The 12848-nt window shown below is 40.7% G+C and overlaps 2 protein-coding genes across 2 annotated transcripts in view; both read left to right on the top strand.

Annotated features, from left to right (window-relative positions):
• LOC126368190 (equilibrative nucleoside transporter 3) overlaps positions 1-12848 on the top strand; it is a 418002-nt gene that overhangs the window by 143413 nt on the left and 261741 nt on the right. The window lies entirely within an intron of this gene.
• Positions 1-12848, top strand: part of LOC126368173 (ATP-binding cassette sub-family G member 1-like) — a 67547-nt gene that overhangs the window by 49239 nt on the left and 5460 nt on the right. Inside the window, exons 4-8 of the mRNA XM_050012062.1 lie at positions 5104-5293; positions 8870-9015; positions 10679-10917; positions 11287-11528; positions 12415-12583. Of these exons, the coding sequence (XP_049868019.1) occupies positions 5104-5293; positions 8870-9015; positions 10679-10917; positions 11287-11528; positions 12415-12583 (986 nt within the window). The remainder of the gene's footprint in view (positions 1-5103; positions 5294-8869; positions 9016-10678; positions 10918-11286; positions 11529-12414; positions 12584-12848) is intronic.

Genomic DNA, 12848 nt, shown 5'->3' with positions numbered 1-12848 from the left:
AGTGAAAGATGCATAAGTCGCGAGTTGGTGAGGCGGGTAAACCGCCTCGCAGAAAGCGGTGTACACCTCTCGACACCCTGAGCTGCTCACAACCATGTTGCTGCCTTGCCGTCCAGTCGCGTCGGCTAGATAGGTGGCCCATCCAGTGAGTGGCGAGTCACCGCCTGCTCATTTATCCATGTTTACCAACATTGCTCGAGCAGGCGCCATAGTCCCCCATAGCTCCAGTATCCCGGTCCACTAACCTCCAACCCAATAGCCCAGTTCCCTTTTTTCCCATAATTTGCAATAGTCCTACACGAACCGGGGATTGTCTTTGGGTGCACTCCCATAGTGCATACAGGGATAATCGCCGGTTGGTGTCACACCACATTTAGATTAGTGTTGGCTTCGGCCCCACGCACGCCTTCCAAAAGTCCGGGCCTCCATAGGCCCGAGATATGAAAAAGACATACAATAATAATAATAAAATAATAATAATTAAATTATTCTTGAATCAACCACTCATAAACTATATTTTGACAGAGCGATACTTACGGACAAAACCATTCATTATAACCGACCAGATATCACCCTTATTAACAAAGAAAAACGAACAGCACTACTAATAGACATTGCCATACCCAATACACATAATTTACAGTCTACAATATCCGAAAAACTGAACAAATACACGGATCTAAAATACGAAATAGCACGGATGTGGAACCTTCATACAGTTACAATAGTTCCCATAGTCATTTCTACTACTGGCGTAATACCCAAACAGTTACTTCACAATATTCAACTCCTTGACCTACCCCGACAAATCTATAGTGTTCTACAAAAAGCCACAATATTAAATACATGCCGAATAGTCCGAAAATTCTTACAGACAGACCGACCTGCAACTTAACCCAATTTATTGAGTGATCACTTGGTTTAGGCCCGTGATCACTTAAAAGTACCGGCCTTAAAGAGCCGAGATGGAATCAATCCAGATATATACATAATAATAAATAATAATAATAAATATAAAATACCTAACGATGGTCTAGCGACTATTGGCTCTTAGGATACAAGTTAAATGCCAAAAACATGCTGACATGTAGTAGACACATTTTTTTTTACATGATGGCATTAACTACTTGGCCGGACAAATGGAGAGCGCTGATGGCTCTCACTCGGTACAACGTTTAAGACAACAGGCCTAAGGGTGCCCGGTTGGGTGCAAACCTCGGCTCAGGGCGTCGTCTGAGAGGAAAAATATTTGAAAGAATTAATCAACCCTAGTGGGTCGATAGCGATAAGCGCTGATTGAGGGAAATTGTCGACCACGCCGGCGGGGTCGGTATCGGAGTAGTAGTAGAAACCGGTTCTCAACAAAAATTACAAATATCCGTGCAATTCAATTGAACAATTGTGCAGCGTTGTAGACAATGATCTCTGTGACCCCAATCAAGTTACGCATATTTCCTTCGAGTTTCGTACGTACCTAACTGGTTCCATAACAATAGGATTGTCTAGCTGCTAGCGATACAGCGATGAGCTACGGTCTTGAAATGTCATCGTTATACCAGCCTGGTACAATCTATTGTTCGTTATCTCCATCATCATTATCCAGTTTTTCATTCCGCTTACCTGACTTGAAGATTTGACAGGTCCGGTTTACAGAAGCGACTGCCTGTCTGACCCGCGGTGGGAAAACCAGCCCAACTTTGTCCGGAAAACCTGGTCACTTGCTTCAGTTCAGGGTAATTGACTTTTTTGTGCAGCGGTTCAGCAAATTACGCTCATTTTCCCAGAAGTAGGTCGTGTCTCTGAATTGAGTTTAGTATAACCGCATATCCGTTGATAATATACGTAGTTTGGTCGTCCCAAATCTTTGCTCGCTATTCGCCGGGACTCATGCGTATAAATCAAGCCATTCAGTTTATTGTGAGTGTCAAGGCCGCTACACAGTCTCCAGCGATAGAAGCGTTTCGGCCAAAGGCCAAAATTGTTAGTATTTCATGCTTGATCCACTAATTATACCTTTGACATAAAAAAAATAAAAAAACTATTATTACTTATTGAAGTATGACAAGATCAAAGCAAATGGAATTCCACAGCCTCTGCTTTCCCCAGTGTATGTATGACTATAAAATATCGCATATATACCAAGCATAAGTTTTTAAAGATAATTAAAGTGTTTAAGGGATCGATTGAAGCAATGAGGGATTTTGCATGCTAAGTTCCCAAAAAAGTATACATTGCGTTATCATTGTTCGGGTACATAATAAATTATTATTATATTATTGATTCAAAAATATAATGGTCTATATAAAAATAAATGTTGCTTGATATTTGTGTCAGATTTGTATAGAATTATACTGTTATCAGCTTCAGGGGTCCGCTTACCTAACCTGAAAATTTGACTGGTCCGGTTTTTTACAAAAGCCAGTCTGACCTTTCAACTCGCGAAGAGAAAACCAGCCCAATACAGGTTAGGTCACATACCTCCGAAAAAGTACTTTTTCGGGAATGTAGGTTTTTTCACGACGTTTTCCTTCGCTTCCTTCGTGAATTTGAAAACAAATCCGACAATATTTGGTTTAGGCCTGTGCTGGATTCGAACCTGCGACCTCAAAGTGAGAGGCAGTTCTACCAACTGGGCTACCACCGCTCCAAAAATGTATCTAAACTGTTGTTGGCAAAAAAAAAAAATATATTTTATTCTTTATTCTTATTCTGACTTGTCTACATTAGCGTTCTTCCTGGCTATTTAGAACGAGAGGCCTTGGATTTTTACAACTACTGGTCACTGACTGTTGGATCTCTTGTTTCGACATCCATCGTCCATTTTGTGTCTGGCGAGGCTTGTCGCCAGCCTTGTTCCTAATTCGCTCCGGAACTTACCAATAGTGGACTCATCCAATTATACTACCATTACTAATTACTCCATGATTACTTTGCATTGTATTGGATACGCAGTTTCCTCTGAATGTTCTGGTTTTGGGTCATGATAGGATTGTCTACAATGCTCTGAAGCTGAACACAGGCAAAATTGTCTTCTGATTCAACCGAAATGGTTAGGTACCCTTATCCTAACACCTCTGGTCCGCCAGAGGTTCGTGTTGCTCCATCAAAATCCCTCCCCACCATTTTATCAGAAAAAAAATATCTTAAAAATAAAATCTATTGGAATACCTACGCTCATGAAAGAGTATCATATCTATAAAGAAAAAAAAAACAGTTTTTTTCTCTCGTGTGGATTGCCAGATCAATGACCGACTGCATCAACCCTGGTCTCAAGGTCAATTGAGGAATCAAATGCCCCTAACAGGCTCATATTGTAACGATTAGATACTTACTTAAGTAAAGAGTAGCTGCTTAACATTTGACTGCTTAACGTGCACGAAGTCATAGCGTCGTTGGACCTGTCAAATACTTGTGTCATCCTTTGGCGTTGAAAAAGTTGTTACTGCTTCATTGCGGTTTGGTGGAGATTTTCGAATTTTATAAAAAACTTTTGAAAGGTCAGACAGGAAGTTGCTTTTGCAAAAAATACCGGACCTGTCAAATCTTCAGGTTACGTAAGCGGACCCTGGAAACGGGATAATGCCAGGGAGATCATAAAGAACTTTTGAAATTTACTTTCGTCACGTTACCCTTCAATAATGAGCAAAACAATATATCAACGGAAATCAAGCTTCCTCATTAGGGCAACTCAATTAAACTTTATGGCAATGTTTAATAATCTACAAGTGATGTTAGACCATAATTAGTTGTACATAAGCAAGGCCTAACCTTGTAGCATTCTGGGCAGTATAATTATATATTGCATTATGATACCTTATTAAATAAAGGTTGCTAACTACTGATTGCAAAGTATGTTGTGTTTAATGACTTTGTCTATTTCGTGTAAAACAATATTAGAATATTGGACTGGAGTCCTAATACGGCTTTGAAATAGACTACTCTGGGTGCCAATCCACTCGCGTCAGATAGAGGATACGGGGCAGAATGCAAGAGGGAAACTACTGCCCTATCTTTCCCTAAAAAGAAGCATGGAAAGAAATGCTACACCGAAAAGAGCGTGGCTCTTAAATTAGTGATGTGAAGATGACGTTTACACGTTAATGAAGTTAATGTAACTACAGATTTCTGTCTCTGTCTTAAATCTAAATACAGATTTTATCTATCTATCTATATTTGAATAGCTTTATTTACAATATATTTTTGACGTGATTTATCCTAGATCTACCGCATGTGGCATTAACTACTTGATTAAAACACATAATAACGGGTTCTTGCCGCGTTTAAATCTCAATCTCATCAGTCATCCAGTGATCATGGCACTTGCAACAGTGTCGAAATATCATTTCCTTGCTTTAAACGCGGTAAGAACCTGTTATTATGTGTTTTAATTATAATAATAACCGCGTAAACTTTAAACAATGTGTTAACTACTTGGTCGGACAAATGTGGAGCACAGAGGGCTGTTACCAGGTATAAAATTTAAGACGGCCGGTGCTCAGTTACTTATACATAAGTTTTCATTGAAAAGGTATACCTTTTGTTTTCTATGGCTGTCCACTTGGCAGCCTTTCGACTCAATGAAACTTTCTACTATAATCTCATACAGCCGGCGACAGGCTTTATGTCTCCCACTGCAATGGATTGTATAGAGAGGAGAGTGTGGGGTTGGAGATAGAAAAGGGTCATCTACCTTGGTTTTTCCAATTGGGTTTTTGATTTTTTAACACACCATAAGCTCGCGACTATATACCTTTTGAAAGAAAGAAAGAAAGAAAGAAACATTTATTACTTCCGGACACCACAGACACAGACAGATACATTACATTCAACACAGGACAGAAACTACACGGAAATCAATACACAGAAAAAAAAACCAAAACAAAAAGAAAAACAAACCAAAATCATAAAAATAATAAAAGTAAATGTTTCTTGTCATAAATGCAACGCATTGACGGCCCGATCATCTGCGGTGGCGTCCGGAATAAAAGGACCTCGCTCAGCATAAGTCCGTCAGTTTTGGAGTGGCTAGAGATACCTACTCGTACAACTATATTTTAGCTTATGTTTACGTATGTTTTATGTTTATGTTTTTTCTCTTTCCAGAGTAAATGGCGCAAGTGGCATAGTATCCACAAATGGCGAGCCTCGCAACCTGCGTCAGTTCCGCAAGCTGTCCCGCTACATCATGCAGGAGGATCTGTTGCAGCCCCTCATCACGGTGCAGGAGGCCATGCTGATGGCCGCGGACCTCAAGCTTGGCAGCGCTCTCACCACCGAGAAGAAGCAAGTTGTGGTCAGTATAATCACATATACATCTTCTATCCTGTGAGTTGTGAGGTCGATTACTAACCTCTTCAACCCTGGTGTCAGGGTGATTATTGAGCCGCCAAAGGCCCCTGATGTGGCTCATGTAACGATTAATTACTTACATCAGTTAGCAGTGACCGGGGCCAACGGTTTAACGTGCCTTCTGAAACATATTTGTATGTCATCATCATCATCATCACCAGCCCATTAACGTCACGTAACGTAACGATGGATAGGGAGATCGGGCCTTAAACCACCACGCGGGCCCAGTGCGGATTGGTGGTTATTAACGACTGCTAATGCAGCCGGGACCAACGGGTTAACGTGCCTTCCGAAGCACGGAGGAGTTCGAGATGAAAACTTTTTTTTTGTGGTCACCCATCCTATGACCGGCCTTTGCGAAAATTGCTTAACTTCAACAATCGCAGACCGAGCGCGTTTACCGCTGCGCCACCGAGCTCCTCGATTGTATGTAGTTGATTGTAACTTATTTGCACTGGGAACATTTGTAACGTCACGCGTTCCTATTGCTGTTTCTTTCTTACAACTTGATTTCGGATGGCTGTAACTATGTCATTTTTAGACGAATTTCGATTCTATTTTCAAATTTGGCTACTTAAATATGTCTGTTTTGCGACTATATTAAAAACAACATTGAAATAATTGTGATGTTGTACAGTCATGAGCAATATCATTTACCCACTTTAGGACTCAGTCGCACTAACATATTTGACATTTAGTGAGACTTACAGTTCAATTTGTCAAAAAAGTTAATGTAACATGGTACCAAAGTGTATACATATTAATGCTCGTGACCGTACAGAGATACTTTGACCTGTTTTATAAGTTCCGCTTTAAAGAACGTTCTTCTATTCTTATCTAAGGTCACATTTAACATTTTTATCGTAAATTAGAACAAAAATGTATTGACTTTCATCTCATATTTCTCGAATTTACCAGTAACATTGACCTCATAACTTTACATAGTTCCGTGATTTGTTTGGCCCTGACGTCATAATATTAAGTTATACTAATTCTAATAAAAAATATGATGCCACCGAGATGTCAGTTATTAATTGGTATTCTTTTATTTCATTATCTTCCGTGTAGATACGATACGTACAATGTTGTTTGTCACTCCTGGCATGACATATTTGATATTATATTTGAAATTGTGGATGGTTTGTGTGAAGAAGGATATTCATCATCATCATCATCATCAGCCGTATGACGCCCACTGCTGGGCATAGGCCTCCCCCAAGCATCTCCACGACGATCGGCCCGCTACAAGGTGGACCGACGATCTGGTGAAGGTCGCGGGAAGCCGCTGGATGCGGGCAGCGCAGGACCGATCGTCGTGAAGAAGGATATTACAAATACAAAATACAAAAATATTTATTTGTCTTCCAAAAACCTTTTTCACAAATTGTGGAAGCACACCATTTAAGAAATACATTGCTTGTGCTAGGTGGCCTCGCTCTTCCCAAATCATTATTTATGTTTGTAGACAATTTTATAGTCTAGGTACCTATTATTATAAAAGTAATTGCGTGCAAGCTGTTATTGTACAACATTTGTATTAGTAGGTAAACTTAACAGTGGGTGCAGCAAAGAATACAATAATGGATTACTTATATAACTATGGTTGCAAATTAGGTTAAACTTAGCTAATGATATTGTTTTGTATTTTTTTGTGTGTATTTATGATGGTGTGTAGTGTAGTGATGAGGGTGTATGTGCGTGCTGTGTGTGTGTGTGCGTTTACGGATAATCACCTATATTATGTGTGTGAAAGGTGTGAGTACTATTAAACATAACTACCAATTCAGTACAATTATTGATTATATTTCAATAAGATAACATTTTACAATCGTCTCAATGAGCGGTAAGGAAGGAAATTCCATTTAATATCAACTCAGAATCACGGTCTGAATCATCCCCCTGAGTATTCGTTACGGTGTCACTAACATCCATACCTACTTGTATGGCTACCTGTATGTACTGGTACGGAGTGTGACATCGTAACGAATACTGAGGGGGCTGATTCAGCTCATTATTCTGAGTTAATATCAAGTGGAATTTTCGATCGCAAAAGTATAGGACGACAACGACCGTTCCACTTGATATTAACTCAGAATCATGATCTGAATCACCCCCCTTAGTATTCGTTACGATGTCACTAACACCCTGTAAGATAAGTCGGTTATAAGCTGGATCCTGTTACGCGACTTTACCACCCGTGTATTGATTAAATCCTTGGCATTTTGATTAAAATGTGTCATCATAAAAATACCAAAGTTATAAATAACTATTTCCTAGTTCTGTGAACCAAGAATAAGAAAGATATCATTATGATGTATGGTTGACAATTTGTTACATATGACCTCAAACGAGGAAGAGTCAATTGTTTGCAAATCAAAGGTAATATTCTCGGCAATTTTTTTTAACTTTTTTTGCGAATTTTTGTAAACGACGCCATGTTCTGGCAAAAACTAAAATGGCGGAAGCTTGTGTTGACTTCGAATCTATTGTTCTTGAAGTGTGTTATGTATTCCACGTACCGTGTTTCTATATCACCACCATTGTTGACTAGTCTATACCATGCACTCGGTTACAATTTGCCTCAGTGTTTACATAACGCATACATAAACAGCCTATTATACATCCCACTGCTGGGCACAGGCCTCCCCTCAATCAACCGGAGGGGGTATGGAGCATACCACCACGCTGCTCCACTGCATGTTGGTGGAGGTGTTTTTACGGCTAATAGCCGGGATCAACGGCTTAGCGTGCCTTAATGTTTACTGTCTATTTATTTGTACTCTCTTGTGTAAGTTGTTTTTATTACGTGTTTTGTTTTGTGTTGTTACTGTGGTGTTCCTATACAGGGGGTTAGTGACATCGTAACGAAAACTGAGACGGAAAATTCCACTTGATATTAACTCAGAATCATGGTTTGAATCATCCCCCTTAGTATTCGTTACTATGTCACTGACAATCTGTATAATAAGCGACACCAAAACAGATAATAAAAGATTAAAACTACGTAAGTATTTAACGGTCACCGGGCAATGGGCCGGTTCGAACCCCGGTATCGGACTTCCACCAATCAAATCAGTTCGCGACACCAAACACTTAAGGACCCCGATACCGACCCCGCCGGCGTGGTCGACGACTTGCCACAATCAGCGCTTATCGCTATCGACCCACTAGGGTCGATTAATTCTTTCAAATATTTTTCCTCTCACACGACGCCCTGAGCCGAGGTTCGAGCCCAACTGGGCACCCTCAGGCCTGTTGTCTTAACCGTTGTACCGGGTGAGACCCTTCAGCGATCTCCAGTTGTCCGGCCAAGTAGTTAATGTCATCTGCGGCAAATCTACAATAAGTCACGTCAAAAAAAAAACTTTCTCTACCTAAAGAAGGGGCTACTGTAGTCTATTTAACCCGTAAGGCATTAAAGGTTAATGCGAGCACGCGCGAACTTTTTATCTCTCTCACGCGCTTAGGGTAAGACACGGTTTTAAAGTATTTGATAACGATAAGAATGTCTCTATTGCAGATAGAGGAGATAGTCCAACTGCTGAGGTTGGGTAAGGCGAGGAATACGGTGACAGAGAGGCTCTCAGGCGGCGAGAGGAAGAGACTGTCCATAGCTCTGGAACTCCTGAATAACCCCCCTGTTGTATTCCTGGATGAACCTACTACGTAAGTGATAGTTGTATTAAGCGTAAGCACACCCCGGACACTTCATACAAACAACCTCGTTTTACACATACACTACACATTGACGTTATCGTACACGCGCATCTGTGTGTGGGACGTCTGACACCATACGATTCAAGTCTAAACTATGTTCGAGAGGGGGTGAGGCAAACCTAGCTCAGACAACGTATTCCTTATTCTATATCGTAAGTGCGAAAAAATCGTAAGTCTATGGGTGTTACCCACTCTGCGTCGAGCTTCCGTTCTTCCAACTGTAGTCATACAGTTGCAGTACCCCATCGTAGGCGTGTTGAAAAAAAAGTTATTGTTAGGTTAGTGATTATTTAGAAGATATGAATGCATGGGATTAACTGTCTGGGAACTGATATTAGGCAACCAAATTACTAAATTGTATAAAGAACTAGGACCCTGTGCCAAGAATTTTCTTGTAGCTTCTTTTCCTCGGCTATACAGGTTGTGAGAAGCTGCAGTATTTTTAGGCGGATGAGACGTTCGTTATGTGAAAAATGACGATTCAAAGTGTAACTACGTTACCTACTGAATAAAAATAGCTTTGAATTTTGAACGAACACATGGTGGAAATAAAACATTTCTCCGAACAAAACTCCGAAAATTTTTCGATTCGATATTTCGTAAAAAGTATCTCATTGGAGTATGTTGTCAAATAGCCAATTCTATGTTTATATAAGTATAAACGTGTATCTTTTTACAAGACTTTCACGATTATAAACAGCTTAGCTTGACACTAGACTCAGGTATATACCAATTAGAGTAGCCAGAGATACATCCATCGCAAGATGAACTAAGTACCTACAATCGCTGTGGCCGAATACGGTCAGGAAAGGATTAGATTAGATACCCACAATGACTGAACTACCACCACCACGTTAACGTCACCTTATCTTCGTTTGAATTATTCATTTTGTCCTGGAACACATTTGCATAAAAGCGAAGTTAAATCTAAAACAAAAAAACAGGAAGAATGAATATAAAACTAAGTGGTATTTAGCTTAGTTATTTACGTATAGGGTTATAAGTTGTTGACATTTGATCTCGATGATTGGTTGATTTTATGTCGTGAGATCAGCAGTAAACATTGTTTGGCATACCTTTGTGTTTGTAATTAAGTAAAGGTCTTCATAGTAGGTAAGCAACGCGGGGAGGGATTCCATCCATATGTGGTCGACATTCCTCCTTTTCGAACCGCTAGATTCGCTTCCTCCTTCATTATGCGAATTGCTAGAGAATGGAATTTTCTTTCGGCGTCATCGTTCCCCGATACATACAGGGTGTTAGTGACATCGTAACGAATACTGAGGGGGATGATTCAGACCATGTTTCTAAGTTGATAACAAGTGGAATTTCCTGTCGGGAAATACATGAAGTGTTTTTTTATTATTTTCAGTTCCATACTTTTTGACGGAAAATTCTACATGATATCAAATCAGAATCATGGTCTGAATCATCCATCAAAGTTTTCGTTACGATGTCACTAACACCCTGCTCAGTGAGGTGTGGGTACTAAGTTCGTCTGGCGATGGATGTACCAATCCAATGGTGGTGGATGGATGGATGTGTGTCTGACTGGCCCAATTTTCAAAATTTTACAATTTATGCTTATCAACAATCCTCTCATCGATTCCAGCGGCCTAGATGATGTAGCGTCATCGACGTGCGTGTCTCTCCTCAAGCGGGTGGCTCGGGGCGGTAGGACAGTCATCTGTTCCCTCCACACGCCCTCAGCGCGCCTGTTCGCAGAGTTCGACCATGTGTATGTGGTTGCTGATGGCCGATGTGGCTACCAAGGCACCTCGTCTGGAGTGGTTCCGTTCCTCAATGAGTTGCAGCTGCCTTGCCCTACTACTTATAATCCTGCTGATTTTGGTAAGTCTACTTTTTTGCTTCTATGTTTAAATTAACTCCTTTGACTGTACTTTGTTACTTCATTTAACAGTGCTTCCAAAAGGCAAAACTTTGGTTTTACTTCAAAAAGTCTTTATTAGATTTCATTATTTTATGAATACATGAACTATTTATTCCATAATAACCAGTCTTGGGGCAGCGTGGTGGAGTATGTTTCATACCCCCATCGCTTGATTGAGGGGAAGCTGGTGAACAGCAGTGTGACGTATAAGGCTATTTGTTAATGTTCATGTATGAACTATTCTACAATAAAAATATATTTTTTAAAGTCAATTTAAAATTCCGTTTTACTTTCTTGCATTACACTGTATTGTAACTCCACTCTTCCAGTGATAGAAGTATCAAGTGGCGAGTATGGTCACCACGTTGACAGAATGGTAGCCGCGGTGGAAAACGGTCGGTGCCAACGGTGGAGAGACTACGAAGTCCAAGAACCTACGTACGGGGAGATGGACATAGAGCAATTGAACACTGGAGGCGTCGAGAAGCATAGCTATCGGTACGGCAGCACCGGCTGTCAGCAGTTCTTTGTGCTGCTGAAGAGGATGCTTCTGCAGACTGTTAGGAATAGGGTAAGTTTCATCATCATTCATTTAAGGGCCATGCTCTTGTCGTTGTAGCATGTAGCATTCTTCATTCTTGTCTATAAAAGGCAAATTCTTTGACTTCTTTATAAGACACCAGCTCTCACGGTAAGTTTACAGAAGTTTAATAGAGTTGTTAAGGCCCGTCTCGACCGCTCTGCCGACGCTCTCCTCTCGATCCACTCCCGCAGGGAAGAGTCGCTGCCGCAGCTTCTTACGCCGATGAGACAGGTGTTTGGGTACTTCATTAAGTAAAAGCGCCAGTAACAACTTCACATATTATAATGTTAATAAGAATTTACAAATTGAATACAAAAGTCGTCATTTTGACGTTAGGACGACGCGCCCGTTACGCGCGTGCGTTCTTGCAGTCCAATCCCGAATATGGCGGCGCTGGAGTCTTCCTCGCCTCCCGCTGCCCCCTTGTAGTGACGTTCCACGTCCCACAAGTGACATAATTATGTCACGATCATTAACAGAGTACTTCTCGGTGTTATTGATTGTAAAACTAGAACCTTTGTCCAATTGTCGATTGCATATCCTTTAGAGTGGATGTCAGAAATACCAATGAAGTAGCCAGAGGTACATCCATCGCAAGATGAACTAATTACCCACACCTCACCGAGCTTCTTGTTAGATCGACGTGATAGGTGGTTGGCCGTAATGCCGTCTATGACGGTCGAGCTAATTGTGTTAGTCAAAACAGCATAACTACGGTACCGTTACCGGGGTTTGAACCAGCGCTCCCCGTTTGAGAAGCAAGGACCACAGAGACTATAGCCGAAAAAAATTGCCTTGCGTCAAGAAGGACACATAGGTGTAATGAATTCGTTCGGGTAATAACTGTCCTAAAACTAACCCTTTTTTCTTCCAGGATTACTTATGGCTCCGCGTGGGTCTCCACCTGTTCCTGGGCATCATCGTGGCGGCCCTCTTCGCCGACATGGGCCAGGACGCCTCTAAGACCATCTTCAACTTTGGTTTCTGCTACGCCTGCATCATCGCCATGCTGTACACCACTATGATGCCTATATTGTTAGCTTGTAAGTAGTACAGAATTAGTAGTATCAATGTTTTATATTTTTACAAGTTTTCTGATTTTTTGAATTAAGTCGAAAAAATAAATGACTGAAATAAATTTGAATATTTTCCCATTAAGCAGCTTTTCATTGAAGAACTGAAATCCAATGACATAATGTGAAATCCCATGGAATAAAAAAAAAATAACATAAAATATGTTGTGGATGAGGTTAGCGCAGGACTGGAAAGGGTGGTGCATAATGGAGGAGGTCTATCTAAATGCTCCAC

The sequence above is a fragment of the Pectinophora gossypiella genome, chromosome 7 (assembly GCF_024362695.1).
Source record: "Pectinophora gossypiella chromosome 7, ilPecGoss1.1, whole genome shotgun sequence".
NCBI lineage: Eukaryota > Metazoa > Arthropoda > Insecta > Lepidoptera > Gelechiidae > Pectinophora > Pectinophora gossypiella.
This window is presented reverse-complemented; position numbering and strand designations above follow the sequence as displayed.